The sequence below is a fragment of the Phaenicophaeus curvirostris genome, chromosome 10 (genome assembly GCF_032191515.1).
Source record: "Phaenicophaeus curvirostris isolate KB17595 chromosome 10, BPBGC_Pcur_1.0, whole genome shotgun sequence".
NCBI lineage: Eukaryota > Metazoa > Chordata > Aves > Cuculiformes > Cuculidae > Phaenicophaeus > Phaenicophaeus curvirostris.
Window position 1 is genome coordinate 20,541,411 of NC_091401.1, and position 17,320 is coordinate 20,558,730.

Sequence of the window (17,320 nt, forward strand, 5' to 3'; positions counted from 1 at the left end):
ATTTAGAATAAAGCTTTTGTTTAATTTAGTTTGAAGAGACCCAAAATACCTTCTGGGAGAAAAATGAGGTGTGTTTTTACTGCCAAGAAGAAAATGTAGTAATCCTTTCCGTTTTAGTGAGCTGTGCAAAGGGTTGCTGTGGGTGTTCTGGCAGTGCTGACACTAGACTGCTTCCCACCTCCTTTTCTTGCCACCCCTTGCAGTTATGAACAGGAGACACAAGGTGAGGGAAAATTACAAACCAAGTTTATTAAAGTCTAGCATAAAACACTTCAGGCTAAATATGTACAACTCCCTCCTTTCCCAGGGGATTATAAAACTGAGAGCTGAGCTATGTACAAATAACAGAGAAAAATTGTATATACAGGAAAGATATTTTTATAATAATTTAACAAGCAATCAGTTCTTAGTCCTTATCTGAACTTAATTCTGCAAGTCTTATTGATAGCCCTTCTGAGATCACAGCCCTGAAATCCTTAGCATAGGACTTGCCCATACTTGAAGATTTTTTTTTTTTTGAAACACATGATTTCAGAAAATTCATCATGCTTTGTGCCCACATTTAGGCAAACGTTGGCAAGTAAGTGCCGTTCGGGGGGCTCTTCTCACATCAGGATTTCCAAACAGCCAATTCAGAAATTTCTGAATACAGAATAACCTGTTCAGGAAAAACCTGCACCAACTTCATTGCAAAATTGGCTGAATCAGTCCTGAAACAACTGTGTGACAAATCATGTTGTTTTCTCTAAATTACTGTTAATAGAATTATTGAAATTCCCTCCCTCCTTTTGCAGGCAAGTCTCAAGCCATCTGCCTAAAAAGATTCCACGCTTTCCCATACTAACCCCTCACAGAAATCATCAATATTGTTACAAACCTTGTACCTCCAAAGTGAACTCAGAATCCTTTACCCTAGGAATTAGATGTGCAGCTGATTTCCATGCATGTATTGGCAAAAGGTACAGTACAAACCTGCTTCTTCAGGTCCTACAGTACCCAGCCTGAACACTCCTACTAATATTTATTTATTTATATATATATATAACCTATATTCTAGTAAACGAATACAATTCATAAAGCTCATACCTCAGCAGCTGAGATATCTTCACGAAAGATGAGGATAGTCATGAAAGACTCTCAGACGGGGACTCAAGAGTGCAGGTCACTAAATTATTGCTCCAAGACAAAGCTACAAGCCTGTGCATTCTATTAAGAAAGGTTAAAATTGTTGTCTTGTAAAAAATAATGATTATCTTCTTGTCTAGAAAGAAAACTAAATGGCTAATAAAGCAGGTGTTACCATTACAAGTATCTAAACAAATACTGTATAAATCTAAGTGCTGTATTTTTTAAAAAAGTCTGAAATCTAAGAATACAGAAATAAGCTTTTAACTTTAGAAATATAAAACCAGTCCAAACAAACATTGTTACGGAATGCATTTTCTGTGTAGGAATGTGATTTTTTTTCCCCAGAGCTAGCTCTTTCTTGTGGTCATTCATCCTGGATGTGCTAATCTTCAGATACTCTTCCTCAGAGAACAGCAGCTCATCAACAGTTTATCTTCCAAAGCTGTTTAAATAGGAAACTTATCAATTGTATGGTACTGCTCTTTTTAAGTATTCATGACAAAGCCTATGTCTGTCCCAAGACTTCTGCTCTATTTTCAGAGAGAGAAAGTAAAGAGGAAATTTAGGACAAGCTACACAGTATTCGGTTTTTTTACACAGTCAAGATCCTGATCTTTGTGGTTCCTTCAGTCTAAAACAGCAAAGCTAAGGAATCCGTCAAGTGCTACATCAAATACAGAAGCTAAAAAAGAAAAGGGGAGAAAAAAGGGAGAAATGCCAAACAAACAGAAAACAACCCAAACAAAGAACTTCAACCACTGTCCCTCACCAGTGCTACGAGAGAAATCAGCTGTTCATAAATATTGTGGTACAGATAAGCACAGAAAATAAAAGGTCAGACAGGTTCAGCAAATAATGATTATTAACAAAGAGTTAGAGACACCTGCATTACTAATATTCCTGGTGAACATTGTTGTACTCCTTGCTGCCACTGATAGGCTTTATTAGCAAGCTCGCCGTATATAAAAGCGTAAAACATGATCAAGAAGCAGACTTTTAAACATGCCACATACTAAGACGATCAACACAGAAGCAAATAAATCTAATACTTTGTAAGTACAAACATGTAGGAAGAGGAAAAAAAACCCCATCTGTAGTCATGCTTAGGAGTTGAGGGACTGTTTGCAGAACAGTTCAATGAAATCCTTCGAGAAATTTTTCAGAAGTCTCTTTAATTAAGGTGCAGATTAATTATTACTCCATGTGGAACAGAATCAGTTAAGAGGTATCTCTTATGCTCTTCTATTTAGCAGTGTCTGGACACAAGGCATCAGTGGAAATAAAATGCTAGCACCAAGTAAATAACCAACAAATAATATCTTTAAGTGCGTTGTCGGTATGCTAGGACGACTGCTTCCTCACTATTTGATGATTACTTAAATAATACTGACATTATGTTAATGGCAAAACAGAGCAAAAGTACTCCCGCTGTCAACTGGTCTTTAACGAATGACCCCACTGAGATGCTAAAAATGTTTGTTATTTTAAATTTACCTTGCTAGTAATAAAACACACCTTTGCATGGGTCTTGCTAAACACCAGCTGTGGGCAGTTACTGTGGACAAGTGACATGAGAGGCAAAGCAATACATAAATACTTCAATTAAAACCAATCGGGTATACTCTAACGAAAGTAACTCTTGACTGGAAGAATTCAACTGCTCTGCTGCACTCTTCCTTAATGTCTGCTCATAACATTCACTTATTATTATCACAATGGAGGGCAGGTTTTCTCTTCTCTTTTGTATCTCCTGCCTAGCACAAGAATCAGCGCTACTGTAAGAGAAGGATTACAAAGCTATGATTCACACCTCACAATTAAGTCAATGCACCTTTTTGTCTCACTTACAACAGGCATGTTCCAGCTCTCCTTTTGAGCAAACGTTGCTGTTCATGCCAAAGCAGAATGTGAAAAGTAAATCTGGAACAAGATACAAGGATGCTGGATTTACTTAAAAAAAAAAAAGCCAAATCTAAAAAAGAAACAAAACGGTGACTTGTTGGAAAGAAGACCCAGTGGTATCTATGCCATTAGAACCCTCTGACTTACCACACAACAGAAAAAAAATCAACCCTCCTTTACTTGCCTTGTCAGGAAAATATACACAAAACTTTCTTTCCCTCTGGTCAGACTTCAACTGATGATGGCTACTTCTGGCAGACAGCAGCAACTCTTTCTTTGCAAGCACCTCACCAGAGCACTGGCCTACCTTCCATCACGTACCATTACATCACCTTGGAATGCAGGAGTACAAGCTTGTTAGTACATTCAAATGATGATTTTCCCCTTACACCTCTGGGTTAATATCCTTAAAATATCAAATATGGCTTAAAATGTTTGCTTTCAAGTGACACTGATCTGACACATCAGATCAGCAGGAACATGGGAGGAGATGTCCAAAACACATTAACATATTTAACAGAGAATTCTTAAGGCAAGTGTTGCTGGAAAGGATTCGTCTCCTGGAAATCAGTGTTAATTGCAAATAGAAATCTGATTGTAGATTAACACAACAAAACCTGAAGACAGCACTGTACAACGGAAATGCTTTACAAGTGTCTTTACATAGAGGAAAAAAAAGAACAAGAACAAGTCCAGTTTGAAAAGTATGAGTGCTTGCTTGCTTATGTTCACCTTCCCAAAGGTAAGCAAGGTCACTCCCAAATTACCTTGGTGACTCTGTACTGCACCATCAGTATAACTGCTGCAAGAAGATAAACTGAGGTTCTGAATAACCAGTCACAGCAGCAGATCTTAGCAACGTTTCTGATGAAGGAGACTGACTACCCGTCACAGGAAGCAGCATCTGATGGTCTTCAGTCCCAATGGGAAGAGGAAGCGCTAAGGACATCTCAGAGGGTTTCACATCTACGGACTCTGATAAAGGACTTCTCTGACTGTGAATGGATTCTTGTTCATTGAAAGAGTTATCAAGTGCAACACAATCAGGGGGAGTTTCAGATCCTGAGAGGGGAAAGAAAGAAATGTTAAAGAACTCCTTTGCAAATTCTGCAAATTCCCTCTCAAAACAAATGCTTGATGTCACAGACTGGCTGGGCAGCTGGGCTGTCAGGGGCTTCAATGTGCCACATGCCAGAATGAGCTGTAAATACAATGCAAGTACCAAGAATCATGTCCTCTGCTGCTTAACACAACAATTAGATAGATGATGCATTCCTATTTGACCTTTATTTGGCACTGTATAGAACATAACAAATGCTTAACATCACAGTAAAACAAATAGCTGTGACAAAAATGTAATTATGATTACCTTGAGATTTTCCATCTCAGAAAAATCTAAGAATCACAGCCACATGCAAGCATCCTCTTTTAACTGACACGGCAATGTACAATATAACATTTATCCATTACTGGGAAGAAAAGATTTGTTAACTGCTTCCCAGCTCAAGCCAGTACAGTTTTTATCCAGTCACTTGAGAAATTATTTTCTACTCTTAATTGAAATCACTGTTAACAGATTCCTTTCTGCCTTCCTGTTTCAGTGCCCTATGCCACTGCTCTTGGACAGCTTTCTCATTAAGCCACCTGGGATATTTGACCCTTTCTCTGAAGCCTGCAATTTCAGAAATGAAGCCCTCGTGGCTGCCTTCCATCTCTCCATGGAGACTGACCTGCCTTGGCTTGGTAGCTCTCCCAGCCCAGAGCCTTGCGCTCTGTCAGGCCTCCTCCATGCTCCCTTGCAGCTCTCACCTCCCCACTGCTTCCACAGCCTTCCTGCTGCCCCAGGCCTCCCTGTATGGGGCTTCTCAAGCTTTTGATGCTCAAAGTGCCTCTATGTATGACTCCTTGTTTTTTCATCCTGCTCCATCTGTCCCAATCCTAATGTGCACAGATATCTATTATTTCTCTTTCTATTTAGACAGAAGCCAGGGAATTATTGTTAATACATTTAAGGAGGGGCAGATAACGAGGTGTATGGAGCCCGTGTTGAAAGACGCTGGTGATCTGAACACCTCTGTGCTGAGTAACACAGGCGAGTAACAGTGGTCAAATTTCTTCCTATCAAAATCTCATATCTAGAATAGGGATTGAATGTACTTGACAAGACTTTGTAGAGCACTACTCTGGGAACATTTTGCCAGCTGTCTGATGTTGTGCGCTTGCTAATCCAGCTCGGACTTGGATTAACATTGGCTGCATATATAAAAATACCTTGCACTGTTGTGTTAAAGATATTTGGGCCTTCAAGATGTTGAGTAATTCTCATAACCACCCAAGAAAGTAAATATCCACATACATTCTCTCTGCAGCAATCCGCTTCTATGTTGTGCAACATGGTGTCTTGAATTTTTTGTACAACAATTTGTCTTGAATCTACTTTAAGGCAAGGTACTTGATGCTTTATAAGGTTTGTCTACCTGAAAAGCTGATGCTTTGGCTCTAAAGAGAGCTACTATCCAACAATCTTTTATTTTTTTTGATTTTAGGCCTGGAGGAGTAAAAAAAAAATGTTCTTCAGCATGGGAGAAGACAAAATAGCTGTCACAGTTTCTTAACTTTTCTCTGCACAAGGAACTCACCTGTGTGAACTTTCATTTTGTGCTTCTTAAGATTTTTTATATCTGTGTATGAATTTCCACACATTTCACAGATAAATGGTCTTTCGCCTGAAAAAATAAAATTGGTTTGGCAATTAAAACGACCTTGAAATTGAAAGAGAACATGGTTATTAGAAATGTTGGATAATGGATTTCAATGTTGTATTTTAAAATACAACTTTCCAACTCCGCTATTTTGTCTGTATTCAGAACAAAATTGTTTCCAGAATAATAGATTAAAACAAAGGAAAATACCCCAAACGTTATAAGTAAAGCCACGATCACCCACCAAAACTCATGCTGTTAAACCAAAATTAGCCTGAAAAAGGCAAATAAAAAAAAGTCACAAATATTTTCTTTAAATTACATTAAAAAAAGACATAAATAAATTAAGACACTCTGCTACTTTTACAGCATAATATGGTGCATGTCAAAGGCAAAAGGGTAAAGGTAGGATATTATTTATAGTGCAGGAAGCAGCCTGTCTGGAAACTGACCTGTATGAGACCGAAAATGTTTATTGAGCTCTCCAGAGGAAATAAAACTCTTTTCACAAATGCCACAGATATATGGCTTCTCTCCTAAAGGAAACACAAGGAGTTTGTTATTTCAATATATAAACCAGAAAACACATAAAGAACAGATCAAAATGAAACAGAGGTAATGGCTAATGGGAGAAAGGGCTCCCTAACCACGAGTCAAAGGGAAAAAACATGAGGAGCTAAATGACAACTCGAGAGGTAACTCGCAATCTATTTTGCGGTCATTAACCGCCTCCAGCCCCTCTGCTGTAGCCCCTCCCTGGCCAGGCCTGTCCCAGTATCATAGTGCTGTTTCCCCATACCTGTATGTTTTCGGGAATGGGTAATGAGAGAACTCGAGACAGCAAAGGCTTTCCCACAGCTGTCACAGACGTAAGGTTTCTCCCCAGTGTGGCGACGCACGTGGTAGGTGAGGGTGCTGGCCTGAGCAAACCGCTGCCCACAGCGATCACAGACATAGGGCTTCTCCCCACTGTGCTTCCTGTGGACCAACACAGGCATCAGAGACCTCCAGGCAGGAAGGACAGCAACACCCCCAATTAACTAACTTTCCTCAATTAGTACTTTAACCCCAAAGTTCCTTGTGCTCATGTGCTGTGAACTTAAAAAAAACAAACCTCACAACTGCAAGTCTGAGTTTGGGTTAGCAGTTTCTCACAGGGTGAAACTGACTGCCTGTTGACTCTGGGAATCAGCACATCTTTGATTTCAGCCGCAGCTGAACTGAACTACAGGCCTTGCACATGTAACACGCACTGAGATTGCTCAGCATGTTTTGCACTACGGCAAACTGCAAGATAAGATGATCATTCCTAACAAGGAACATAATTCTGCTCCTGTCAGAAAATGCAAAAAGCTCCATGGGGATAGCAGTGAACAGGGAAAGCTGCTCTGTTTCACTTCCCATTGAGGAACTCTCTCCTCTTTGATGCTACAAGCAGTTTCGAACAACACCTGCATCAGTGCCATAAGGATACCAGTGTGCATGCTGTAACATTCATAGAGTGCAAACTGCTTCCCCTAGCAAGAAAGTACATAGACGTAATTGTTCTGTTATGTGGTGCAAGAGAAGACCCAGGAGAAAGAGAGCAGAAATGGCCAATAAATGTGAATGTGTAACTCTTGCTTAAACTGGAGTAAACTACTCTGTTTAAAAAACATCTGGATAAGCATTTGTGGGATGTCACTTTTGCCTACCGGGCATGAATCTTCAGATTGCTTGACGTTGCGAACTGCAGATTGCAGACATCACATTTGTACGGTTTCTCCTCTCCATGATGCATCCGACTGTGGAACACTAACTGGCACTTCTGAGCAAAGCCTTTGTCACACAATTCACATTTGTATGGCTTCTCCCCTAGTGAAAAAAAAGAAACCTTTGTGCTCTCTGCATTTACGTAAGAAAACTTTCCAACCCGTTGCCTGACCAAAGCTCAAGTGTCTGTTCTAATACTTCTTACAAATAACATCTTGAAACGTCCTGTAATTAGTCCACCGAAGTGGAACATGCCAGGAACATAGTGGATAACAGACTATTTTTGAACATGTTATCTTTTGGGGAAATAGGGCAGTGATTAATATTTTTAATAATGCTGTTTTCCCTCCATTATTTTAAGAATGCTACTACAGTATCTTCAGGCTTTTTGTAGGTTATGTCTATTCATGATTCTTAATATTCAGGATGAAACATCAGTAAATCGCCTGCTTGTTCTTGCCTGTCAAAGAGCAAGAAGTCTGCAACGTAAAGCCCAGTGCTCACTAATTTCTCGTTAGCATCTGCTGTAGAACACTACAGGTGCTCCTCTCACTATTCACGTGTTCTTAGAAGTAAACACAGACTCCTGCAATGGATCATGCTACTCCACATTCTTAGGTGACAGCAGCTTTTGACACAACTCAAGCTTCTAGCAATGTTATTGAACACAGAGATTGTAAAACCATTGCATATTTCAGCTGCATATTTTACTAAACAAAATCCCAAACACTGTAGGAATTCTGTCACCTCCCCTACCTTTTTTAACATCCCATTGGGCCAGTTACCTACTTGTCACAAGCCTCCATTTTTCCACACTTTTAAAATCAAACACATATTAGGATCTGCACTTCAAAAAAAGCAGCAGAAATTCAGCTATCAAGTCTAGTAAGGTTTTCACACTCTATTGGCAGGAGGTTTTGGCACTCCGTGACTCTATGGAGCTAAAGAGCAGCCAGGTCTTCTGAGTTTTTCCAGAAATCAAGAAGCTTAAACTAGCAAATAGCTGTCTAGCTATTTTTTTGTACTGGTTATGATTCTGTACTAAAAACTGCTGTAACATTTCATGCTACCAGGGTATCGGTACTAGCCCCGTATGCATACCAGCAGCAGACAAAATTTCTGAAGGAAGAAGCCAGAACACAACGATCATTTTACCTTGCATTCACAGGCCGTGAGTACAGGGCCCCACAACCCACAAGACAAAGCCAGCAGCTTACCTGTGTGAGTTCTTACATGTGTTTTCAGCTGATTGCACTGGGTGAACGCCTTCCCACAAAGCTGGCACACGTATGGTTTCACACCTTTGTGTATTCTCATGTGTCGACGAAGGCTACTAGCTTCTGAGAAGACTTTTCCACAAGTGTTGCACACCGGCTTAGCTTTGGAATACTTCTGGTCAAGCTCTTCCCCTGAACTCTCCAGCGGGTAAGTGCTCTTGGTGCTGGCTATGTTAGACATGCAGTGCTCCTTCAGTGCCCAGCTCTGCTGAGGCTTTCCCCGTTTCTGTTTCGCTGCAATAGTCTGAACTAGGATATCCTGAGCAGCCAATGTTTCGCTTTCCACCACAGACACCAGCCGTAGTTCAGAGTTATCGCTGCCTCGGGCAGCCTGTTCCGTTAGCTGGGTAGCCAGCTTACTTGCATCTAAAAACATTTCAATGGACGTGTGCTCCGTCACTTCATTCTGATATTGTACAGATTTATTCTGTAAGCTTTTGGGGGAGCCAAAATTCTTCTTTCGCTTTTTGGTTTGAGGAGATTGCTTTTCTAAAGCTGCTTTCTTTGCCTGTGGTTGAATCAACCCTACAGAAGCAGCATCTGCTTTCTCACGATTATTATAATCTCGGAGAGTCAGAAGGCAAGTCTGCTGATTCATTTCAACATTCCCAGTGATACTTGATGTCTCTGTAGAAGAAGGGTTAGCAATAAAAGCAAAGTCTTCCATCTTGATTTTGCATTTAGTGACCACTTCTTCTACCTTAAGATACTCGGCAGCCTGGTGAATCTCTTTAACGTTCCAGCTGCAAGAAAACAAGACTCAAGTGACAACATTCTGGACACAGCAAATATTTGTTCTGTACTGATTGTATCATATACAGAGAGCACAGCTGCAGAAAAGCTACGTTGTCAGAAAATGTAGCTTTGAGAACACATGCAGCAAGATCTCATCTCTAAGTGCTGTAGTGCCGGGAGACCCAAGCATGACAACGGCTCCTGAACTGACGGCCCTGCCTAGCAGGGTCTGTGGATCCACAGAACTGAGAATTTTATTGTCAGTTACATGCCTTTTGTAGAATTTTAAGTTAAAAGTCCAGCTGTAAGGTGGTGAGGCTAGACACGAGTCTGTTTGTCCAAAAAGCTCAGAAATAACAGCATGAAGGGATAAAACACTGGAGAACAAAATCATAAATTATCACTCTACAACCCTTCTGCCAAATGTCTTAAGTAATTCCCCAGTAGTTCAGTCACCTCAGCACTTCTGTGAGGCAGATATTAATCTTGTTTTATAAAGCGATTTGCAAACAGTCTAATTCTGTATCAGCTGCACACAGTCAACACTGAGGAAGTCCTCATTTAAACTGCTATGCTCTATTTTTCAGTTCCTGCAACACAAGACTTGGTGGTTTGGAAAAAAATGATCTGTAAAAGGTGGCAACGTATCATCAGTGCATTCATGGATTTACAGCATTTTAAAGAGAGATTAATGGTAAGCAACATCACTCTAAGAATCTGTTATACAGTAAATGTAATTAAACAGTAAGTAGCTAGCCCCAGTTACTCTGTGCGTGGATACATCTCCTTTAGAACCTGGTATCGTACTAGTGCCGAGTTCAAAGGACGCCCTCCTGGTGTCACTCCTGCACCCACCACACAGCAGACAGTGGAATTTGCAGCCAGTTGTGGCAGTCACCTACACGGACACAGCCCAAGGTGACAGGGGAACTGGGGCAGACCTGCAGGTGTCAACTTTAGGCAAACAGTTCTCCCAGGGTGAGAACACTACTTCTACCTTCCTTTTCTTTCAGAGATCTCAGCTGCTCAGAAAGAATCCAGAAACTCTCACACTATTGTCCCAGACAGACACCAAGAGTGCTGTCCACCTCTGCTCACACCTGATTTACATAGCATCGATCACCAGCTTCACCACGCAACTGTGCACGCTGCTCTACTGCTGCTCCTGGCCTGTACCTACTTTAAAACAACAAAGCACCTACACCTGTGTACTCAACTTATCCAATATGAGTTTTCAGACATCAACAGACACAACGTTTTTTTAAAATGCATTTGACAGAAGACATTTAGAAAAGAATTCAAATCCTGGCCTGTGTACTTCTAAGTAGTCACTTCCCACATGAGGGATAATCTCTTTCTTTCCTTGAGAGAAAAGCATTGCAAAGAATCCTCAGTGCACATGAAACAATGCATCAGGCACAGAATCAACATGGTAAGAGGAAAAATACTTTTTCTGTGACCCCTTTTGGACACTGTGACATAAGGTTTTAAGAAACAGATCATGCAAATTCTAATAAGTAGGTCCTCAGACTTTTGTACCTACTGCACATACAGTTTCTGTGTGTCCTCTGCAGAAGTGAGTTTCTACAATGCAACTTCAGAAACAAGTCACCTATCTTTCCCTCTCCCAGCAATCACAACAGATTGTTAATCCTGGCAGAAAGACTCAAAGAGTAAAACTATACACCAGCAAAATACCGGGCAACATACTTTTCTTTTGCCACTCACCTACCACATGCTAACAGATGATCTCCAACTTGCTAATATGCATCATATCCACTATTATTTGTTCCTCTGATACTTATTACAGAGAAAAAACCAACCCAGTGCTACCTCAACACAAAGTTTATTTCCCTGTTCTTTTGTTCCCTTTAATAGAGTAAGTTACCTGTCAAGGTTCAAGTTTCCTGTATAAATAAATTCCAGGAGTTTTTGGAATCCATCAGGTTTAACTTGAGTCTGATCCAAAACAACATTATTGTCAGACGCGTCTCTGTAAAATGCACCGAAGTACTCGCTGAACGAGGCAAGCACATTTCTGTGTGCTTTGAACTGGAATTCACCGATAATAACAGTGCAGTCACAAAGAAAGCCGACTTCTCGCTGCTTGTTCAGTCTCTCTAAAAGGTGCTCACAGTGATGGGAATACTGCATTTTGATAATCAGCTGCAGCCTCCTTGTTCTGATCTGGGAAAAGAAGCAAAAAAAGTAATTTACATACCAGATTTAATTTTGTTTTCCCCCCCAACAGAACAAGTTAATTATTACAAAAGGCTCAGTGTTCAAATCTACTCATGATTTCCACAGGTCAGTTTGTGCAGCAGCGCTTTTGTACAAGGTACAGCGAGACAGGCAGATCCTTCTTGACTCAGGGAGTTGCCGATTTCAGAGGCAGAAAAAGGGGGAGAGGGCAGGGACATGTCCTGCCGCAGCCAGATCAGGGGATTAACTCGCCTGATCTTGTGCGCTGCTGTGTCAAACTGGGGCTCCAAGGGGCCTGCTGAGAAATGAGCCACCCGAGGCTCAGGGAGCTGCTCCCTGGGCACTGCCCCGCTCCTCACCACAGGGACTGGCGATGGACAATGCCTTGAATTGGGGGGTGCAGGGGTGACTCAGCATGAAGGCAGCAAACAGGGTCCTGGCGAGCCACTGATATGGACAAATAAACCCTCCAAGACTCGTTCTGGAGTTTTGCAAAGCAAGCGTCCTGTTTCAGGCCTGGGCAACGCGAGGGAGTGATCTCCATCAATCATATGCAGCGAGACAAGAGCCGGGGACAGAATATATTTCCCACTCACACGCATATGTATAAATATTCCCAGAAATCTTATGCATATTCTATTACTATTCAAGGATATTCTATTCTATATTCAAGTATATTCTATTACTAATTTTAATGTTGTGATAAACTTCACAACAGTCAAAGCTCTTGCTAATTTGGAGTTGGCTCCAGCTCTCTGCTTGGCCTCGCATTTGATAAAGGCTGCGAACAGAAGTGATTACAAAAGAGACACCTGTTCAGCACAGATCAGAGCGAACACAAGACACAACAGCATCTGAAGAACACTATTTGAAAACACGCTATAAAAACCCATGCTGTCACGGCGACGTTCTGCCTAACTTTCAAAAAACCGGAGTTACTTGGATAAACTTAACTCCGCTTTAGCTTAAACCAAGACATCCCGCGTTCCGTAACACTAACTATTTCTCGTATCGCCGCAGCAACCCGCGGCCCCGGGTCCGGCCGCGCCGCGGGACGGGGCCCAACGCACCCTCCCCGCCCCCCGGGCCCGGCTGACCGGGTGCCGCCCGCCCCGAGGGCCGCACGGGGCCGGGCGAGGCGGCAGAAGGCGGCGGCGGCAGCGCCTCACGCACCTGCGGAGGGAAGGGGAGGAATGCACACGCCCGCCTCAGGCCGCCATGTTCGGGGGACGCCGCGCGCGCCGCTTCCGGGGCGGGACTTCCGGTTAACCCGCGCGGAGAGGCGGAAGCGGGGCCGGAAGGGTCTAGGCGGCAGTTGTGGCTTGGGAACGTTAGGCGTATGACAATTGATGGGGTTTGGTTTGTATGTTTAATTATCTCGTCGTATAAATCTGTCTTGTAAGATGTAGCTGGTTTAGGTGAGGAAATAACCTGTCTTAGGGCTGCGAGAATGTATTTGGTGCTTAGTTGACTTGTAAGATGCAGCTCGTTTAGGTCAGAAGAAAACCTGAAGGGAGTCTCCAGGCATGGTTAGATAATCTGAAAAAAAAACTCAAACAAACAAACAAAAACAACATTCTTTGAGTAGTTATACGGTTCTTTGTCTAAAACTTTCATTAATAGGAATGGTTGGGCTCGATGACCTGGGTTGAGGAAAAAGAAAGATTTGGGCAGATGTTTCCGCCCGGTTTCGAACCGGGGACCTTTCGCGTGTTAGGCGAACGTGATAACCACTACACTACGGAAACGCTCCTGAGAGATGGGGTTCCCTTCCGAAGGTGTATTCATGGGATTTGCCCCGCGCCCCCGCTCTGTCCCCCCGGCACCGGGGAAGGGGTTGTGTCCCTGTGCTCGGCAGGGGTGAGGCTGCACCTCGAATGCTGGGTTCAGTTCTGGGCCCTTCGCTGCAAGAAAAGCATTGAGGGGCTGGAGCGTGTCCAGAGAAGGGAACGGAGCTGGTGAAGGGGCTGGAGAACAAGGGCTACGAGGCGCAGACGAGGGTCCTGGGGCTGTTGAGCTTGGAGAAGGCTGAAGGGAGACCTCATCCTGCCTACAACAGCCTGAAAGGAGGTTGTGGAGAGGAGGGAGCTGGGCTCTTCTCCCAAGTGACAGGGGACAGGACAAGAGGGAATGGCCTCGAGTTGCACCAAGGGAGGTTCAGGTTGGACGTTAGGAAAAATTTCTTCACCAAGAGGGTTCTCAGGCACTGGCAGAGGCTGCGCAGGGAGGTCGTGGAGTCACCATCCCTGGGGGTGTTTAAAAGACGAGTGGATGGGTTGCTTAGAGACATGGTTTAGTAATGGACAGGGACGGTTGGGGTTGGGCTTGATGATCTCAAAGGTCTTTTCTAACCTAGTGATTCAATGATTCTATGATTCCCTCCTTGCCCAGAGCTCCGGGCTCACCCAAGCCCTGTGTCCCCCAGAACCACGGGCACCTCTGCCTCCCTCCACCAAGGGCAGCCTCTCACACCTCGACTCCTCCAGAGCTGGAATTCCTCTGACCCTTCTCCACACACACCAGAAGTAACAGAAATAACCGGGGTCTTACCTCAAACACTCTGATTTTCAACACACCTGTAAATAAAAAGCCATGCCCTCAGTTAATACTTCACAATGAAGTGTCATTCTGAAACACCGTTTCTTACCATGTCAAAAAAACCATGTCACTGGTTTAGTGTTTGATAGGAATGGTTGGACTCGATGATCTGGTGGGTCTCTTCCAACCTGGTTATTCTATGATTCTATGATTCTAAAATACAGAGTCTGGAAGGAGTGCTTTGTTGGGAAGGAAGCACAGACTAGAAGAAAAATACCAACAAAAGAAGCTGAAAAGGCCATGGAAATGAGATGAAAAGAACTTTAGCGGGGGTATTTGCCTGCTGGTGCCAGCAAATGAAGGTGGGATGAGCACAAAAAATCCATCAGGGCTGCCAAGGGGAGATGGTCCTGCAGGAGCAAAGCAGGGCCGTGTCAGTCCGTGTTTATCCAAAATGAGAACGAGACAGCTCCAGCCAACAGAGACAAAGGGAGTCACTTGGCACTGCTAGCCTGGCAGGGTAGGAACACAGTAAACAAGGAATGAGAGCCTGCAGGCAAGCTGGGAGTTGAATGGACACGAGCACATTCCATCAGGCAGCCTCTTCGGCAGGCCTCCCTCCAGCTGCAGCTTGGAAGATGAGGAAGTGACTAATTCTCCTGGATTTTCTAGGACACCAGGCACTGAAATGCCTCATCTTGGAAAGAGCTATGGAAGGGAGCTCAGCTCTGCAAAGAGAAACACGAGCCAAACCCCAGCCACTGGGAGGAGGAGCAAGAAAAGCCAAAAGAAATGAGATTGGAAAGGATCCAGGAGAATGCAGTTAAAGGGAAAGTAGAGGGGAAACAGAAGAAAACTCTGAGCAAGCGGTGACAATGTTCTGTTGAGTTTGGCAGTGGCAGCTGCAGGATTTCTCAACACTTCTTCTGTCATTGTGCAGAGGTGTGTAATAGCTACAGGGCTGTGTGTACCAGACGTGCCACGGAAGCGCTGGGCGAAAACGTGCCTCATTACTGGCCCTTCTCGTGACTGCAACATCTCCCAGTCCACGTGGAAAAACACTTGTGGGAAGGCGCTTGTGTTTTCAGTGGCACATCATGAGCACAAGACCCGCTGTGCACAACAAGCATGAAAAGACTGAGATTGTGGCCACATCCCTGCTCAGCCCCACACTGCCCCAGTGTTAATAATGCGCATCCTGTTCCTGCCAGGTCTGTAGCAATCCCCAGGGGAGTACAGTTAATAATTGTAAATAAGCTCATAAAACACAAAATCCAAATTAACTAATGAATATGTATTATTATTGATACAGTACTATTTTCAGTCACAGCCTGACGATCCCAGTTAAAGAAGGAAGGTCCTGTTGAGGTAATGTGTTGTAACCTTCTCTGAGGAGTTCGTCGGAGGAGTTGAACAGTCTCAGCTCTTGCAGTTACTGCAGTCCCTGGGCCTGGGAAAGGGCTAGATATCCATCCAATATTAATCCAGAACAACGCGCACAATTTAAATGTACATGAAGTGATTTTTCCTAACATATTTTGCCTCAGACATCCCCAAACAGAGCAGGGCCAAGAGGAGATGCTGGTGTTGCTGTGGAGACCAGGGTCAAAGAGCACTTCTCCAGTGCCACTGTACTTTGATTCCTAGAGGTACCCAGAAAAATGTGGAATTATAACATCCCAGGAGAATAAGGAAGCTGTGAGGAAGAATATTTATGGCAATGACCTGAAGATGAAAAGCAGTAAGCAGACAGTGATTCTGCCTGAGGCACTGCTTATCCCACTGGTTCTCCAATAAAACACTGGCAGAGCTCTTCCCTGAGCACACTGATGTAACAGCTTTGTGTCCACCAGGTCTGAGCACAGGCTGGGTGATGGGCTCCAGTGACACTGTCACCCAGAGCGTACGGAGCCTTGAAGGCTACTGCTTGCTCCATGGAACTCTGGCTTGACCTGGACAGCTGTGATCTTACAGAGCACCTGATATGGATTCTGGAAGAAAGCAGCACATCACAAGTCGCCGCAAGTCACAAGGCGTACGAGAAAAATGATGTTATGTGTGCCTGAGCCTTGAGGAAGAGATAAGTAAGAATCATAGTGAGGTGGAAAAAAATTGCCACCTTCCTGGTAGCCATGAAGTTGCGGTTCAGAATCAAAGGTTTTGTTGCCACAAAACCCTCTTTCACCCTCCTAATTTTGGCATAGAGTCACCAGGGATTGATAAACTTTGCTCCTATTCTGTCATGAAAGAATCATTATCATTGCATTGACATAAAGATTTGCTCCAACTCCAGTACTTTGTGGTGATTTCAGCCTCTTCCCTGGAATTAAGCTGAATGCTTAAACAAGGAGGCAGTGTGCACAGTCCCAGGTGGAGTTCAGGTGAAAGTCCATGCTCCTCCTAACAGGAGGTTTTCAATTTGAACAGAAGACTCCTTGCTTCCCTGAGTTGCCTTCCAGCTGATGCAGATTACTGTGACACAGAACAGAGGGACTGAGCCTAAGACTGAGCACAGAAAACGTTTCTAAAATACACATGATTTTGTAACAGATTTTATTTAACACTTCATGGAAAAGAAACTGAGACTGCAGGTCCCTGGAAGTGAGTATGCAGGGGGGAGTCTGTGTCAGTAGCATGTCTTTTGAAAGTCCAATAAAAATCATAATGTCTGGCATAATTACTTCCTTCTCAGCCCATGAATACACCTTTCTGAACAGGTGTAAAATATGTTTTTAAAAGATGTTCTTTACTAGAACAATGCTGTGCAGTCTATGTACAACTAAAGTAACTATAGAAAGAGCAAGAACTCTAGGCTATTGCTTCATACTCCATTGTACCTGCAAAACTGCCCAGCCTTGAAACGCCTTGATCTTCCATGGAAACCTCATAGTCAAAAGACAAACAGAAGAAAGCTGTTCTGACGACATGACATGACACAGCAGAGGCTAGACAGCCGGTGCCAGAGGCTCTGAGGAGCAGTTATTGGAGAATATGCTCTAAGCAACAAGAAATGTCAGAAGAGAGAAATACCCTCTTCCAGCTGCGCACAGGGGGCTGGCTCAGCCCTGCTTCAGGGGGACGAGA

At 43.3% G+C, this 17,320-nt stretch overlaps 1 protein-coding gene and 1 non-coding gene across 3 annotated transcripts; both read right to left on the minus strand.

Moving 5' to 3' along the window:
- Window positions 1–113: 113 nt before the first annotated feature.
- On the minus strand, window positions 114–11,682 carry MYNN (myoneurin). 2 transcript variants are annotated; one of them, XM_069864827.1, is made up of 8 exons: window positions 11,385–11,682; window positions 8,702–9,504; window positions 7,427–7,586; window positions 6,532–6,710; window positions 6,185–6,268; window positions 5,670–5,756; window positions 3,798–4,092; window positions 114–3,362 (listed from the first exon to the last, which is right to left on the minus strand). In XM_069864827.1, the coding sequence occupies exons 1-7, from the start codon at window positions 11,648–11,650 to the stop codon at window positions 3,821–3,823; spliced, it is 1,851 nt and encodes a 616-aa protein (XP_069720928.1). In that variant the 5' UTR covers window positions 11,651–11,682; the 3' UTR covers window positions 114–3,362; window positions 3,798–3,820. The 2 variants fall into 2 exon arrangements, with proteins under 2 accessions (XP_069720928.1, XP_069720927.1); XM_069864826.1 differs by having other exon boundaries at window positions 117–4,092.
- A 1,691-nt stretch (window positions 11,683–13,373) lies between these two features.
- TRNAV-AAC (transfer RNA valine (anticodon AAC)) lies at window positions 13,374–13,446 on the minus strand. The gene has a single exon. It is a non-coding gene; the product is annotated as a tRNA-Val (tRNA).
- Between the last annotated feature and the right edge of the window lie 3,874 nt (window positions 13,447–17,320).